Source organism: Oncorhynchus keta, chromosome 11 (genome assembly GCF_023373465.1).
Source record: "Oncorhynchus keta strain PuntledgeMale-10-30-2019 chromosome 11, Oket_V2, whole genome shotgun sequence".
NCBI lineage: Eukaryota > Metazoa > Chordata > Actinopteri > Salmoniformes > Salmonidae > Oncorhynchus > Oncorhynchus keta.
Genome location: NC_068431.1, coordinates 27,911,423 through 27,929,431, shown reverse-complemented (window position 1 = coordinate 27,929,431; position 18,009 = coordinate 27,911,423). Strand labels below are relative to the sequence as shown.

The following is an 18,009-nucleotide window of genomic DNA, read 5'->3' as shown; positions in this document are numbered from 1 at the left end:
ATCTACACACAATAGCCCATAATGAGAAAGCGAAAACAGGTTTTTATAAATGTTTGCGCATTTATTAGAAACAAAAAAAACAGATACCTTATTTACATAAGTATTCAGACCCGTTGCTATGAGACTCTAAATTGACCTCAGGTGCATCCTGTTTCCATTGATCATCCTTGAGATGTTTCTACAACTTGATTGGAGTCCACCTGTGGTAAATTCAATTTATTGTAGATGATTTGGAAAGGCACATGCCTGTCTATATAAGGTCCCACAGTTGACAGTCTGTCAGAGAAAAAAACCAAGCCATGAGGTCAAAGGAATTGTCCATAGAGCTCAGAGACTGGATTGTGTTGAGGCACAGATCTGGGAAAGGGTACCAAAAGATTTCTGCAGCATTGAAAATCCCCAATAGCACAGTGGCCGCCATCAATCTTAAATGGAAGAAGTTTGGAACAACAAAGACTCTTCCTAGAGCTGGCCGTCCGGCCAAACTGAGTAATCGGGGGAGAAGGGCCTTGGTCAGGGAGGTGACCAAGAACCCGATGGTCACTCTGACATAGCTCTAGAGTTCCTCTGTGGAGATGGGAGAATACCTCAGAAGGACAACCATCTCAGCAGCACTCCACCAATTAGGCCTTTATGGTGGAGTGGCCAGACGGAAGCCACACCTCAGTAAAAGGCACATGACAGCCCAACTGGAGTTTGCCAAATGGCACTTAAAGACTCTTAGACCATGAGAAACAAGATTCTCTGATCTGATGAAACCAAGTTGAACTCTTTGGTCTGAATGCCAAGCGTCACCTTTGGAGGAAACCTGGCACCATCCCTACGGTGAAGCATGGTGATGGCAGCATTATGCTGTGGTGATGTTTTTTCAGCAGCAGGGACTGGAAGACTTGTCAGGATCGATGCAAAGATGAATGTAGGAAGGTACAGAGAGATCCTTGATGAAAACTTGCTCACCTTCCAACAGGATAACAAACCTAAGCACACAGCCAAGACAACACAGGAGTGGCTTCGGGACAAGTCTCTGAATGTACTTGAATGTCCCAGCCAGAGCCGGGACTTGAACCCGAATATCTCTGGAGAGACCTGAACATGGCTGTGCAGCAACGCTCCCCATCCAACCAGACAGAGCTTGAGAGGTTCTGCAGAGAAGAATGGGAGAAAGTCTCAAAATACAGGTGTGCCAAAATTGTAGCGTCATACCCAAGAAGACTGGACTGTTTGATGGTGCCGAAGAGGATGGCTGCCATTTTATTGGCTCTTAACCAATCGTGCTATTGTTTTTTTTTTTCACATTGTTTGTAACTTATTTTGTACATAATGTTGCTGCTATCGTGTCTTATGACCGAAAAGAGCTTCTGGACATCAGAACAGTGATTACTCACCTCGAATTGGAAAAAAAAAACATTTCTGCAATGAGTTGGACGGGAAGGATATAGTCCAAACACACGAACAGGCCCTCATCCCCGGAGAAAGAAACTGAAGTCATGAACCGATTTCCTAGTGGCTAATCTGCCTTTGCCATCCTTACTGTTAGCTAACGTTCAATCGCTGGAAAATAAATGGGATGAACCAAGAGCACGTATATATCCTACCAACGGGACTTTAAAACAGTGATACGTTATGTTTCACCGAGTCGTGGCTGAACAATGATATTAATAACATACGGCTGGCGGGTTATACACTCTATCGGCAGGATAGAACAGCAACCTCTGGTAAGACACGGGGTGGTGGCGTATGTATATTTGTAAACAACAGCTGGTGCACAATATCTAAGAAGTCAAGGTGTTGCTCGCCTGAGGTAGAGTGTCTCATGATAAGCTGTAGACCACACTATCTACCAAGAGAGTTTTTATCTGTATTTTTCGTAGCTGTCTACATACAACCACAGACCGATGCTGGCACTAAGACTGCACAATGAGCTGTATACTTCCATGAGAAAACAGGAAAACACTCATCCAGAGGCAGCGCTTCTAGTGGCTGGGGACTTTAATGCAGTGAAGCTTAAATCAGTTTTACCTAATTTCTGTCAGTATGTTAAATGTGAAACCAGAGAGAAAACATTCTAGACCACCTTTACTCCACACACAGAGACGCGTGCAAAGCTCTCCCTCGCCCCCCATTTGGCAAATCTGAGCATAACTCTATCCTCCTGATTCCTGCTTACAAGCTAAATTAAAGCAGGAAGCACCAGTGACTCGGTCTATAAAAAAGTGGTCAGCTGAAGCAGATGCTAAACTACAGGACTGCTTTGCTATCACAGACTGGAACATGTTCAGGGATTCTTCCGGTGCCATTGAGGAATACACCACATCAGTCACTGGCTTCATCAATAAGTTCATTGATGTTCCCACAGTGACTGTACGTACCTACCTCAACCAGAAGCCATGGATTACAGGGAACATTCGCACTGAGCTAAAGGGTTGAGGTGCCACTTTCAAGGAGCGGGACTCTAGCCCGGAGGCTTATAAGAAATCTCGTTATGCCCTCCGACGAACCATCAAACAGGCAACGGGTCAATATAGGACAAAGGTCTAATCGTACTTCACTGGCTCCGACACTCTTTGGATGTGGCAGGGCTTGAAAACTATTACAGACTACAAAGGGAAGCACAGCGGAGAGCTGCCCAGTGATACGAGCCTACCAGATAAGCAAAATCACTTCTATGCTCGCTTCGAGGCAAGCAACACTGAAACATGCATGAGAGCATCAGCTGTTCCGGACGACTGTGTAATCACGCTCTCCACAGCCGATGTGAGTAAGACCTTTAAACAGGTCAACATTCACAAGGCCGCAGGGCCAGGCGGATTACCAGGACGTGCACTCCGAGCATGCGCTGACCAACTGGCAGGTGTCTTCACTGACATTTTCAACCTCTCCCTTCAACATGTTTCAAGCAGACCACCATAGTCCCTGTCCCCAAGAACACTAAGATAACCTGCCTAAATGACTACCGACCCGTAGCACTTACATCTATAGCCATAAAGTGCTTTGAAAGGCTGGCTCACAATCAACACCCAGGAACCCAGAAACCCTACACCCACTACAATTGGCATACCACCCCAACAGATCCACAGATGATGCAATCTCTATTGCACTCCACACTGCCCTTTCACACCTGGACAAAAGGAACACCCATGTGAGAATGCTGTTCATGGATTACATCTCAGCGTTCAACACCATAGTGCACTCAAAGCTCATCACTAAGCTTAGGACCCTGGGACTAAACACCTCCCTCTGCAACTGGATCCTGGACATCCTGACGGGCTGCCCCCAGGTGGTAAGGGTCAGTAACAACACATCCGCCACGGTGATCATCAACACAGGGGCCCCTCGGGGGTGCGTGCTCAGTCCTCTCCTGTACTTCTTGTTCACTCATGACTGAATGGCCAGGCATGACTCCAACACCATCATTAAGTTTGCAGATGACACAACAGAGGTAGGCCTGATCAACGACGAGACAGCCTATAGGGAGGAGGTCCGAGACCTGACCGTGTGGTGCAAGGACAACAACCTCTCCCTCAACATGATCAAGACAAAATTAGATGATTGTGTAGTACAGGAAAAGGAGGACCGAGCACTCTCCCATTCTCATCGGCAGAGGTGTTGTGGAGCAGGTTGAGAGCTTTATGTTCCTTGGCGTCCACATCACCAACAAACTAACATGGTACAAGCACACCAAGACAGTCGTGAAGAGGGCACGACAAAGCCTTTTCCCTCTCAGGAAACTAAAAAGATTTGGCATGGGTCCTCAGATCCTCAAAAGGTTTTACAGCTGCACCAAGAGCATCCTGACTGTTTGCATCACTGCCTGGTATGGCAACTGCTTGGCCCCTGACCGCAAGGCACTACAGAGGGTAGTGTGTACAGCCCAGTACATCACCGGGGCCAAGCTTCCTGCCATCCAGGATCTCTACACCTGGTGGTGTCAGAGGAAGGCCCTAAAAATTGTCCAAGACTCCAGCCACCCTAGTCATAGACTATTCTCTCTGCTACCGCACGGCAAGCGGTACCAGAGCGCCAAGTCTAGGAGTCTGCTAAACAGCTTCTACCCCCAAGCCATAAGACTCCTGAACATCTAATCAAATGGCTTCCTGGACTATTGGCATTGCCCCCCTTCTACGCTGTTGCTACTCTCTGTTATTATCTATGCATAGTCACTTTAATAACTCTACCTACATGTACATATTACCTCGATTACCTCGGCACCGGTGACCCCGCACATTGACTCTGTACCGGTATCCCCTGTATATAGCCTCGCTATTGTTATTTTACTGATGCTCTTTAATTACTTGTTACTTTTATCTCTTACTTTGTTAGGTATTTTCTTAAAACTGCATTGCTGAAAAAAATGAAAAAAACCCTGCATTTTGGTTAAGGGCTTGTAAGTAAGCATTTCACTGTAAGGTCTACCTACACCTGTTGTCCTTGTCATATGTGACTAATATAATTACATTTTATTTTATTTGACTCAATGCTGTAATCGCTGCCAACAAAGTACTGAGTAAAGGGTCTGAATACCTTTTGTTAATGTGATATATCATTTTTTCAAAAAAAAAAAAACGTTTTTGTTTTGCCGTTATGGGGTACTGTGTGTAGATTGATGAGGGAAAAAAACTATTCAATACGTTTTAGAATAAGACTGTAACCGAACAAAATGTGGGCCTGAATACTTTCCGAAGGCACAGTATTTCCATGAGGAAAGTGACCACCATGGGGCTAACAGTTGTCAAACAATGTCCTATTGAAGATGGTGGTACTCAGTACTGTAATGTCTACGTACCAGTAGTATTGTACACAACTCTAGTGCTCTGCTGCAATGTATGTTTGTTTTCATCCTTTCCTTTCCATCAATGACCGGTGTGCTGCAATGCCAAATGAGTGCCAGGGAGAACCCGACTTCCGCTGTATAAAACAAATGTTGTGCACCTATGGTTTATTCTTCTAAGAATGATTTTCTCTCCAATCACCAGTGGCCAGCAGAATGGAGTCAACAGCAGCCTCCGCAGAGAGACCAGTGAAGGGGAACCATCGCTGCACCAAGAAGACCTGGAGCTGTCCAAGGTATGGAATCAAGCAGTGCTGACTAGTCAATCCATACCTGGTGACCATGACTGTGTACAAGTAAACAAGGCTCACACAGAGAGAACCTGTACCACTAACAGTACTGCTGTCAGATGCTGAGTAGGACAGTTGAAGGCGCAGGGCATGTGCTGAGGATTATGATGATTGCATAAGAAGTGGCCCAAGGGGTGTGTGTGTTGTGAAATCTAACCATCAACCAGGGTGGTTTGATTTTGCAGTCAGGGCTTAGGGCTCATATTTTCCACATAGCCTACTGCTGGGAAATTATTATGCTGGCCCTGGCAGTATATTATTTACACATAACCAGAAATAATTCTAGCATAGTTTTTAAAGCCAGCTTTGAAACAGGATTTGCTCTTGGATGTAATTAGACTCAAGTGGTCCTTTTTATAGTAGGGCTGAAATGAATGCCGGTCTGTAGCCATCTGTGTAATCTTTCTACCAGACATCCTCAAGCCAAATAAGGACTTACACGTTTCTGGGAAAATAAATACCCCTGTACTGTGCTCGTTAGGCATACGTTTCAGATAGATTATGAAAAAAATAATCTCTGCTTTCAGTTTCGATTGTTTGTTCTTCTAAATTAAATCCACTATTTATTATGTGGGTTGAATGCTGTAACAACACAGAATACAATAATTTAATAAAAGTCCCATGATGGTAGTGACTGTCCATTACTGCTCATCCCTTATTATTCATTCCAAGCCATCATCTCTATAGTGCTATGCTATCTGACAAAATCACAATTTTAGTAGTTCTTCAAGGTTAATAAGGCATACTTTTTTGACTGCTGAATACAAACTATCAATCACTTAGATGATGTATTTTCAGTTGGAGATACAGTACCTCCAGTGCTTGGCTTGGAGCTCGCTGGAGCTAAGTACCAGCACCTCAAACGCTCTTCTACTTGAGACCTCTATAGTATATTATCTCAAAAGTCACGTTTATTTATTTTACCTTTATTTAACCAGGCAAGTCAGTTAAGAACAAATTCTTATTTTCAATGATGGGTTAACTGCCTGTTCAGGGGCAGAACGACAGATTTGTACCTTGTCAGCTCAGGGGTTTGAACTTGCATCCTTCCGGTTACTAGTCCAACGCTCTAACCACTAGGCTACCCTGCCACCCCATATATTTGGGGCTCCTGCACCTAAATATAAACAGTCCCAGCATCCAAAATGAGTTTCATACCAAGTCAAGCACTGGATATCTCTCAAATCAACTGTTCTCTATCCGTCTCGATCACACGTTTTTCCGTCTCTTCTCTCTGTGTTTATCGGGGATTTCTGTTGGAGAAGCAGTTTCTGCCTATCTTCATACGGTCTTTGTTTGAATGGTCTGCTGGAAGACATTTCGATAACTGTACACCCACACTGTACACCCCGTAGAAAGGGTGCTGTGTTTTCCATCCAAACAGGACACATTTTGCAGAGTTGTTGCTTGTGTATTGTTGTAATTGTCATTATTACAAATAAATGTTTTTTAAAAATCAGCCGATTAATCGGTATAGGCTTTTTTTTGGTCCTCCATTAATCGGTATCGGCGTTGAAAAATCATTGGTCGACCTCCAGTTCTTAGCACATTTAATAAAGGGGTCTTTTCAGACCACACAGAGAGGCTCGCAGCTAATAAGGAACCATGTGAGAGACGAGGAGGGGTTGAAGAGAGGAAATGGGGGACAAGAGGAGGCAGAAGAGATTAAGGGGTAGAGAGAATTCTCAAGGCTATGAATATAGCTTGTTTTGTCATTTTTTTAAACATTTGAACATGTTGACCTTACAATAGGGTTGAGTGAATGTGTTGCTAGACAAGCACTGTTGGCCACACTTGATAACTTGAAAATTAGCACAAGCATCAACTGTCACGGTTCATGAATCCACTGCCTCTCTCTTTCTCTTTCTCTTTCTCTCTCTCTCTCTCTCCCGTGTTTGTGTGGGCGTGGTTCCCAATCTCGGCCTGATTGTCTGCGCCAGCTGGAACCACTTATCTTCCCTTTATATGTTCTGTAACCAGTGTTTCTTGTTGTCAGATCGTTGTTACTTCCCTGAGGTTGTGTCATGTGTCTGTGCTCTTCTCTCGCCGCCCTTGTGTGGATTATCTGCTGTGCTCCTTCCTATCCATCCGGACACACTCCCCTGGATTTCTCAGCACGCTATCATTAAACCATCGTTGCTTGCATCTTGCATCCGCCTCTGTATTGTCACATCAACTCTACAAATGGTGTCCTATTTGGATGGAAAATACAGCACCCTTTCTACGGGGTGTACAGTGTGTCAAAAAAGATACACATCAATAACACTATTTGATATGTCAAATAACACAACATAATCTGTTTCAGTAGCTATAGTTATCTAGCTACCTATATAGCTAGGTATCATCTAAAATAACCATAATTTATAAGACAGTTCTTAATTGATTAATGGTGGTCGGACCCATCTATGTGAAGCTAGCCACAATAAGGATTAGCCACACTAGTGGACTTTGCGGTTAGCCTTAAAAATAAAAGTATGGCATAATTTTACTATTTGTGTTCATTTGCATCACTGTCAATGACATACTTTTATGTTGAAGTCAAACTGCAAATTCCACTATTGTACCTTATCCTGTGGCTTGCTTCACAACACATAATCCATTCCGGTCGAGCCTCACTAGCCAGATGAAGCTAGCGGGCTGCTTATAATGTTAGCTTTGGGCAACAGGGTTAAGTAGCTGGCTAGCAATTTATTTTCATGAACTGCAGTTGAATTTCAATAGGCGAACAACAAGTGGCAACCTAGCTAATACTTACTCACAAGGATTCCTAAAACATTGCTAAGAATAATGTAAATGACTGCAGTTTCTACTGGTCATTGTTTTCAGGCTGGTTGTATTGGCGCTAGCTAGGTACCAAGCTAAAGCTAGCTACACCAGAAGTTGCGGTCGAACAAATGATGCTTTATTACCAACGCGGTATTGTAAACACAGTGTAGTCATTATTATGTCCCGTACCTACTTATATAATAGGTATGTTATATAGGTATGTGTAGCGTGGTTTGTTCTGAGTTGTGTACTTTTAATTAGGACGCTGCCACAACTGGAGGGCTGCTAGTTGAATTATTTTTATTTGCCCAGCACACAAAGAGACAACAACACACATTATGTTAACCCTTGGCGCAGTCCTAGCTCTCAGGCACCTGCGCAAGCACATGGACACTCACTCAAACACTGTCCCAAGTACTCACAAGTTACAATAGATACCCTAGTTAGCGAGCTTTGTGAAACTTGTTAACATGAATCTTTATATTATCCACATTGTAACAAACTTATGGTAGCATAACAGTACATTGTGTAATATTATGAAGGTTTTATATTAAACAATTTCGGAGCCAAGGACAACATACCTTGCTAGCCGAAGGTCAGGCAAAAGAGAACAATAAGGGGGTATGGAAATACAGATAACCCACGATGGGACAAACCAAAATATACAAAACTTTTACAATCACATGTATGTACAATATTGATATGAATAAGTGCTTGTAAAACCAAAGAAAAACATTAGGTATGCAGCTGTAATTAAATAAATAAATACACTGTATTATTATTATTATCAAATTATTAACATCCCCTCTTAACCTGTCCTATTTGAATTGGTCCTTGTGTGCAGCTTGGTGCGTAATCTAGGGGAACAACATCACACTGCTACATATGCACGGTAGCTGTGACATCGGTTTTAAAGATCTGTGTTAAACTAGACATCGGGCCGATGTCAATGTTGGTATTTTTAGCTACCATCGACCGATTCCGATATGTTCACTGATATATCGTGCATCCCTAATTGTGACTAGAAACTAATCAATAATAAACACCTCCCTTTAAAGGGTACCTACTGTAAGGACGTCATAAAACAGTCATACACATTCATAAGCGGTGGGTAAGCATTTTACAAATGTTTACGCAAGTTGACATTTCCGTTGTCACTTACGGTAGGTGTACTGCAATGACCAGCTTGGGGTCGCTGACCTAAGCATTTATGAAATGCCTGTTTTTCTTATGTGTTATGTATGGATCCTTCAAATAAAGTGTTACCATCCCCTCTTGTCAAACAGCAAAGCAACATTAGCATCTTCCCTCATTTTCAATTTGCTCTGTGCTCGGTCTTAGCTATAGCATGCTGAGTTTTCCTGGCTTGTCACCCTCTTCCTCTGTCAAGGTTGTTCTTGGAAATATTAAGTAGGTCAGCGGCAGCAACAGAAAATAGGAGGTTGCTTTTCTCCCTCAGTTTGTTGGCTTTGTCAGCTGGCCAAACAAGCAGAGAATGAGCTCATCAAAACACACTCCCATAGCTCACAGCCGGCCGCCCTTTCAGCCCTCATCAACATCCTGCGGAGCGTCTCGCCACAGAAATAGTGGAAGGAATATAGGGAGTTATAGTGGAAGGAATATAGGGAGTTATAGTGGAAGGAATAGAGGGAGTTATAGAGGGAGTTATAGAGGGAGTTATAGAGGGAGTTATAGAGGGAGGAATAAAGGAATTTATAGAGGGAGGAATAGAGTGAGTTATATAGGAGGGAGTCCAGTAGGGCAGGAGAGACAGTGAGTCCAGTAGGGCAGGAGAGACAGTGAGTCCAGTAGGACAGAAGAGACAGTGAGTCCAGTAGGACAGGAGAGACAGTGAGTCCAGTAGGACAGTGAGTCCAGTAGGACAGGAGAGACAGTGAGTCCAGTAGGACAGGAGAGACAGTGAGTCCAGTAGGACAGGAGAGACAGTGAGTCCAGTAGGACAGTGAGTCCAGTAGGACAGGGGAGACAGTGAGTCCAGTAGGACAGGGAGACAGTGAGTCCAGTAGGACAGGAGAGACAGTGAGTCCCAGTAGGACAGGAGAGACAGTGAGTCCAGTAGGACAGGAGAGACAGTGAGTCCAGTAGGACAGGAGAGACAGTGAGTCCAGTAGGACAGGAGAGACAGTGAGTCCAGTAGGACAGGAGAGACAGTGAGTCCAGTAGGACAGGAGGGACAGTGAGTCCAGTAGGACAGTGAGTCCAGTAGGACAGTGAGTCCAGTAGGACAGGGGAGACAGTGAGTCCAGTAGGACAGGAGAGACAGTGAGTCCAGTAGGACAGGAGAGACAGTGAGTCCAGTAGGACAGGGGAGACAGTGAGTCCAGTAGGACAGGAGAGACAGTGAGTCCAGTAGGACAGGAGAGACAGTGAGTCCAGTAGGACAGGGGAGACAGTGAGTCCAGTAGGACAGGAGAGACAGTGAGTCCAGTAGGACAGTGAGTCCAGTAGGGCAGGAGGGACAGTGAGTCCAGTAGGACAGGAGAGACAGTGATTCCAGTAGGACAGGAGAGACAGTGATTCCAGCAGGACAGAAGAGACAGTGAGTCCAGTAGGACAGGAGAGACAGTGAGTCCAGTAGGACAGGAGAGACAGTGAGTCCAGTAGGACAGGAGAGACAGTGATTCCAGTAGGACAGGAGAGACAGTGAGTCCAGTAGGACAGGAGAGACAGTGAGTCCAGTAGGACAGGAGAGACAGTGAGTCCAGTAGGACAGTGAGTCCAGTAGGACAGGAGAGACAGTGAGTCCAGTAGGACAGGGGAGACAGTGAGTCCAGTAGGACAGGGGAGACAGTGAGTCCAGTAGGACAGGAGAGACAGTGAGTCCAGTAGGACAGTGAGTCCAGTAGGACAGGAGAGACAGTGAGTCCAGTAGGACAATAGAGATAGTGAGTCCAGGAGGACAGTGAGTCCAGGAGGACAGTGCGTCCAGGAGGACAGTGAGTCCAGTAGGACAGGAGAGACAGTGAGTCAAGTAGGACAGGAGAGACAGTGAGTCCAGTAGGACAGGGGAGACAGTGAGTCCAGTAGGACAGGAGAGACAGTGAGTCCAGTAGGACAGGAGAGACAGTGAGTCCAGTAGGACAGGAGAGACAGTGAGTCCAGTAGGACAGGAGAGACAGTGAGTCCAGTAGGACAGGAGGGACAGTGAGTCCAGTAGGACAGTGCGTCCAGGAGGACAGTGAGTCCAGTAGGACAGGAGAGACAGTGAGTCAAGTAGGACAGGAGAGACAGTGAGTCCAGTAGGACAGGGGAGACAGTGAGTCCAGTAGGACAGGAGAGACAGTGAGTCCAGTAGGACAGGAGAGACAGTGAGTCCAGTAGGACAGGAGAGACAGTGAGTCCAGTAGGACAGGAGAGACAGTGAGTCCAGTAGGACAGGAGAGACAGTGAGTCCAGTAGGACAGTGAGTCCAGTAGGACAGTGAGTCCAGTAGGACAGGAGAGACAGTGAGTCCAGTAGGACAGTGAGTCCAGTAGGACAGGAGAGACAGTGAGTCCAGTAGGACAGTGAGTCCAGTAGGACAGGAGAGACAGTGAGTCCAGTATGACAATAGAGATAGTGAGTCCAGGAGGACAGTGAGTCCAGGAGAGACAGTGAGTCCAGTAGGACAGGGTGGACAGTGAGTCCAGTAGGACAGGGGAGACAGTGAGTCCAGTAGGACAGGGGAGACAGTGAGTCCAGTAGGACAGGGGAGACAGTGAGTCCAGTAGGACAGGGGAGACAGTGAGTCCAGTAGGACAGGGGAGACAGTGAGTCCAGTTGGACAGGGGAGACAGTGAGTCCAGTTGGACAGGGGAGACAGTGAGTCCAGTTGGACAGGAGAGACAGTGAGTCCAGTAAGACAGGAGAGACAGTGAGTCCAGTAGGACAGGAGAGACAGTGAGTCCAGTAGGACAGTGAGTCCAGTAGGACAGGAGAGACAGTGAGTCCAGTAAGACAGGAGAGACAGTGAGTCCAGTAAGACAGGAGTACATTGAGTCCAGTAGGACAGGAGAGACAGTGAGTCCAGTAGGACAGTGAGTCCAGTAGGACAGGAGAGACAGTGAGTCCAGTAGGACAATAGAGATAGTGAGTCCAGGAGGACAGTGAGTCCAGGAGAGACAGTGAGTCCAGTAGGACAGGGGGGGCAGTGAGTCCAGTAGGACAGGGGAGACAGTGAGTCCAGTAGGACAGTGAGTCCAGTAGGACAGGGGAGACAGTGAGTCCAGTAGGACAGGGGAGACAGTGAGTCCAGTAGGACAGGGGAGACAGTGAGTCCAGTTGGACAGGGGAGACAGTGAGTCCAGTTGGACAGGGGAGACAGTGAGTCCAGTAGGACAGGAGAGACAGTGAGTCCAGTAAGACAGGAGAGACAGTGAGTCCAGTAGGACAGGAGAGACAGTGAGTCCAGTAGGACAGTGAGTCCAGTAGGACAGGAGAGACAGTGAGTCCAGTAAGACAGGAGAGACAGTGAGTCCAGTAAGACAGGAGTACATTGAGTCCAGTAGGACAGGAGAGACAGTGAGTCCAGTAGGACAGTGAGTCCAGTAGGACAGGAGAGACAGTGAGTCCAGTAGGACAATAGAGACAGTGAGTCCAGTAGGACAGTGAGTCCAGTAGGACAGGAGAGACAGTGAGTCCAGTAGGACAGGGGAGACAGTGAGTCCAGTAGGACAGGGGAGACAGTGAGTCCAGTAGGACAGGAGAGACAGTGAGTCCAGTAGGACAGGAGAGACAGTGAGTCCAGTAGGACAGGAGAGACAGTGAGTCCAGTAGGACAGGAGAGACAGTGAGTCCAGTAGGACAGGAGAGACAGTGAGTCCAGTAGGACAGGAGAGACAGTGAGTCCAGTAGGACAGGAGAGACAGTGAGTCCAGTAGGACAGGAGAGACAGTGAGTCCAGTAGGACAGGAGAGACAGTGAGTCCAGTAGGACAGGAGAGACAGTGAGTCCAGTAGGACAGGAGAGACAGTGAGTCCAGTAGGACAGGAGAGACAGTGAGTCCAGTAGGACAGGAGAGACAGTGAGTCCAGTAGGACAGGAGAGACAGTGAGTCCAGTAGGACAGGAGAGACAGTGAGTCCAGTAGGACAGGAGAGACAGTGAGTCCAGTAGGACAGGAGAGACAGTGAGTCCAGTAGGACAGGAGAGACAGTGAGTCCAGTAGGACAGGAGAGACAGTGAGTCCAGTAGGACAGTGAGTCCAGTAGGACAGGAGAGACAGTGAGTCCAGTAGGACAGGAGAGACAGTGAGTCCAGTAGGCCAGGAGAGACAGTGAGTCCAGTAGGACAGGAGAGACAGTGAGTCCAGTAGGACAGTGAGTCCAGTAGGACAGGAGAGACAGTGAGTCCAGTAGGACAGGGGAGACAGTGAGTCCAGTAGGACAGGGGAGACAGTGAGTCCAGTAGGACAGGAGAGACAGTGAGTCCAGTAGGACAGGAGAGACAGTGAGTCCAGTAGGACAATAGAGATAGTGAGTCCAGGAGGACAGTGAGTCCAGTAGGACAGGAGAGACAGTGAGTCCAGTAGGACAGGAGAGACAGTGAGTCCAGTAGGACAGGAGAGACAGTGAGTCCAGTAGGCCAGGAGAGACAGTGAGTCCAGTAGGACAGGAGAGACAGTGAGTCCAGTAGGACAGTGAGTCCAGTAGGACAGGAGAGACAGTGAGTCCAGTAGGACAGGGGAGACAGTGAGTCCAGTAGGACAGGAGAGACAGTGAGTCCAGTAGGACAGGAGAGACAGTGAGTCCAGTAGGACAATAGAGATAGTGAGTCCAGGAGGACAGTGATTCCAGTAGGACAGGAGAGACAGTGAGTCCAGTAGGACAGGAGAGACAGTGAGTCCAGTAGGACAGGAGAATGGTGGTGGGATCGCAGGGCAGAGTGTAAGTTTACATCTGGATTAGAAGGACATTTGGGGACTATTTATGCCTATTCTCTCGATCAGTTCAGAGAGATTGTCTGGCCTCAGTGCCCTTTAATGACAATGTCATGGAATCATGCCTGCCCAAAAAGTTTTATTTCTATAAAGTTTACATGGCTGGCGGTGTTTTTGACCTATAGAAGACCAGGACCAAGACCTATAGAAGACCACGTTTTGGGAGTATTAAAAATATATGATTTTAGCTGAATAACCATTTCATATTTATTTGATGTAAGTCTGTGAGACATGGTGGAGTGATAAATCCAATCCCAGCCATGTGAGACATCCCCTGTCTGTCTGTGTGTTCTCATCCTTTGTGATGAGCTGAAGGATAATTGAATGAGATGTTCACTTAAGGCCTCTCTGTGAAGGGTGAAGCACACACAGTGATACCAGAGCTAGTTCACTGGTTGAAGCTGTCCCAGAAGAGGCATTGTGCCCATATGCTGAAGGACAATGGGCTTTATGTCCATGTAATGGTTATAATATTACATGTTAATATGAATTCATTTGAATGCCTTTCCTTCATAATGTTCTCAGAGGACTGGAGGAACAAAGCAACATGGTTAAAACCTTTCCAATCCTTTCACCTACAAGCAAACGAAGAGAGGAGTATTGAGAATCCGCTCCTCACTCTGTGGTCCATTGTGTCTGGACCTTGAAAGCCGCTGTCTGATTGATTTGGTGACCCTAATTCTGCTCCCTGCCCCCCTTCCCCCCAGCCCCCACATCCTAAGATTTGTCATGCTAAAAGCTAGTAGCACATTGCTTTGTGTCTCCTTGTGGATACTGTAGTCTCAAGGCAGGAAGTGATTTACAGTAGCTGAGGAAGTAAACAAAACCACAACATGAGTGTATGTTTTAATTGTTGACTACTAATGGACAGAGAGTGAAGGATGTCTATATACATGTGGGTGGGGTGAGTGTTTCCCATGAGTTTCCTCCTACATGTTACAAACAACATTTGGCCAAAACAGACAACATTTGAATAGGGTAATAACATTGGGGGACTTTTCGATTGAAGATTAACCTAGTGGGAAAAACAAATAAAAATGTCATCATAATTACATAATTTTGTCATGACGTCATTTCCACTAGTTTTACCTGCTGGGAATGGTTCAATTAGACAGCCTTGATTTGTATTCTGTGCAGGAATGGTTTAGGTTGACAATGGCGATGACATAAATGCAGCAGAAGGATGTATGTGGTGCTCTTTTCCCTCTGCATTACTCATGCGGAGACTTACAGATGTGCAGCATGCTGTAAACACCGGCCCCATCTCTTTTACTACCCTGGCAGATTGCTGCGGTGCTGAGAGAGTTAACTGCATTGTGGGCAGGGCTATGGGGGAGGGGAGTGCTGTGTGTTTCATAGACACATTTGCATTAGAGAGCAGTTGCTGCCACTTAGCTGCTGTTGCTGTAGAGGGCACAGCCGATGGAAAGAGAAGAGGGAGAAAGACAGTTTACCGGCTTTTCATGGGAATCTCATTCTGCTCTCATCCCCTGTTCTACCCTTTTGCCAGGGTGCTGCTGTATACTGCTTTGTCAGTGGCAAGCCTGCGGCTGAGAAAGTTCATCTGATTTGCTTTCACACACACCCCTCTCTTTCTCTATCTCTCTTTTTTTGTGTCATTGTCTTGGGGTTCCAGGCATTCCAAGGCACGGAAGAAGAGGGAGATGTAAGGGAAGGAGTGCTGGGAGAGGCATTGGAGGACAGAGAGAGCCAGGGAAAGGAGAAAGGAGGAGAGGGCAGCAGCAGCATACCGGACCAGCCCCTCGTCCCACCCCCCTCAGTGGACTCTGTGCCTTGTTCTCCGGCGAGCCCCCCGGGAGCCGGCTCTCCCACGCGTCCTCCCCCTTTAGATGCCTTCTTCAGGAGACTGGGGAGTCTATTCCACTTCAAGGCTGAACCCGCCACAGCAGTCCAGCAGCAGGAGGAACAGCAGGCAGAGGAGGGAGAAGAAGGACAAGAGGAGGAAAGTGCATTAGCAGTGGTGTCTATTGAGCCAGACCTCTCAGGAATGACATGTGGTGCAGAGTGGGACCAGGACCACTGTGACTCCGCCGGGAGTCTGACGGGAGGAAAGGACACTCGACACACAGGGACAGAGGACAAGAGAGAGGGAGAGTCTGACCTACACAGTGTATCGACATCCACAAGGAGTCCAACACACACAGACCTAGAGACTCTGGAGAAACCGTGAGTACTGTACTTCCTTCGTGTGTGTGTGTGTGTGTGTGTGTGTGTGTGTGTGTGTGTGTGTGCGTGCGTGCGTATAATGGTTGAAGGACAGTCATGACTTACAACTCCCTTAGATGTTTATCTATGTAACTCTCAATGTATGTGAACAACAAACTAGACATATTTTTGTTAATCCTAAACCTCAGTTTCTCACCCTTTCTTGGATTGTTTCCGGAACGGCACTTTGAGTTTCCTAAGACCCAGTGTAGTAATACGAGTATCTTGGACGGCTTAAAGCAGAATTGGGACAATAACAACATCCAGGAAGTGTAAAGACCCTGGACAGACCTTCCATTGTAGCCTGACCTTAACGGGGGACAAACTTCAAAAGCAGCCTTAGCGGACCTGCTGGTAATTAGCAGTAGTGGTGCCAGGCCTGGAATGTATACTAGAGGTCGGAGGTGCCCCTGGGCATGGGTGTTGGCACTCCTTGGCACCAGCGACGGTCACCAATGTGAGCAGGAGCGTGTGGACAGGCTCTGCCCCGATATGGAACCTTACACCATCGCATGGTGGGATGAATGAACCCTTGAGGCGTCGCAGAATGTTTGGGATACAACAGGTCTGTGTTGCGGCACCCGTACTGTTTGACAGTGCTGCCTTTCATGTGACTGCCAAACCAGAAGTAGGATGAAGTGCCACTAGACACTGATCTATAATCAGTTTTGCATTTGTTCTCTAATGGTTAAAGTTAGTATTTAGGCGGATGGTAAACTGATCTTGGATCTGTGCCTATGAAGAAGTTGGGCAATCTAGGTTCATGGTTGCTGCTCCACCCGAAGGAGAGGAGCTGAGCTCTTGGATCATATCAGGACAATGCTAACATCTTTATGTAAACCCACAGCCAGTTAAAAGAGGAAGGAGCCTTTTACTTAGCCCTAATCCTCCTCAGATACCTCAGGTTGACCCCATGGAGAAAACTCACCATTATCCAAACTGGTTTGTCTTTACACTGGACCTTATTGCATCCAGAGGGATAGGTTGCCAAGGTCAGCATTCATCAGCTGGAAGTGCTCCATGGTACAGTAGCTGATGGGAGTGGTAAAGATAAGAGAGGCTAATGCATATACAGCAGGATAGTAGTGCTTTATAGATAAGTGCTATTTAGCAGCAGACGAGCTCTCACAAATCAAGTCAGTACTCAGAAGGGACAACCTATTCTTCTTAAGTCTCCTGGAGACTCCTCTCAAACCTAAATACTATTGGTCAGTGATTGAAATGTGCAGTTCTTTATGTGTGTGTGTGTGTGTGTGTGTGTGTGTGTGTGTGTGTGTGTGTGTGTGTGTGTGTGTGTGTGTGTGTGTGTTTTGCCCACAGTGGTAGCTGGGTCTTAAATGAATAGCTGTGACAACTTTCTCTTTCTCTCTCCCTAGCCCCTGGGCTATATTTTAACACCCTGTCCATGCCAGTGTCAGCCAGGAGGGATGTCTTCAAATTAGAGGTCGACCAATTCATCGGAATGGCCGATTAATTAGGGCCGATTTCAAGTTTTCATAACAATCGGAAATCGGTATTTTTGGCCGCCGATTTCCGATTATTAAAAATATATCTATATATATATTTTGTACACCTTTTATTTAACTAGGCAAGTCAGTTAGAACTTAAAAATTGGGGAGAAAAAAGGGGTAAAATAAAAAATAAGTGTTAATTCAGTACTGTTGTAATTGTCATTATTACAAATAACAAAATAAAAAAAGCGGACGATTAATCGGTATCTGCTTTTTTTGGTCCTCCAATAATCGGTATCGGTATCAGCGTTGAAAAATTGGTTCAGTCTCTCTGAGGATAGACTATGTTGGACTTGACATTTTCCTCTAAAACACTGTTTTCAGGGCCTGTTCGGGTTTTAGCCTGTGGGTATTTAGGTTGGCACAAAGGTAGACAGAGTTGTCCCTGGACCAGCCATTGCCCTGTAATACATTTCTGCCCTCTGCCTATCAGATCAGATTACGCTGATGT

At 46.3% G+C, this 18,009-nt stretch overlaps 1 protein-coding gene across 1 annotated transcript in view; it reads left to right on the top strand.

Annotated features, from left to right (window-relative positions):
- The window catches only part of LOC118390675 (uncharacterized), an 88,140-nt gene that overhangs the window by 4,979 nt on the left and 65,152 nt on the right, over window positions 1-18,009 (top strand). Inside the window, exons 2-3 of the mRNA XM_052457516.1 lie at window positions 4,974-5,064; window positions 15,458-16,008. Of these exons, the coding sequence (XP_052313476.1) occupies window positions 4,974-5,064; window positions 15,458-16,008 (642 nt within the window). The remainder of the gene's footprint in view (window positions 1-4,973; window positions 5,065-15,457; window positions 16,009-18,009) is intronic.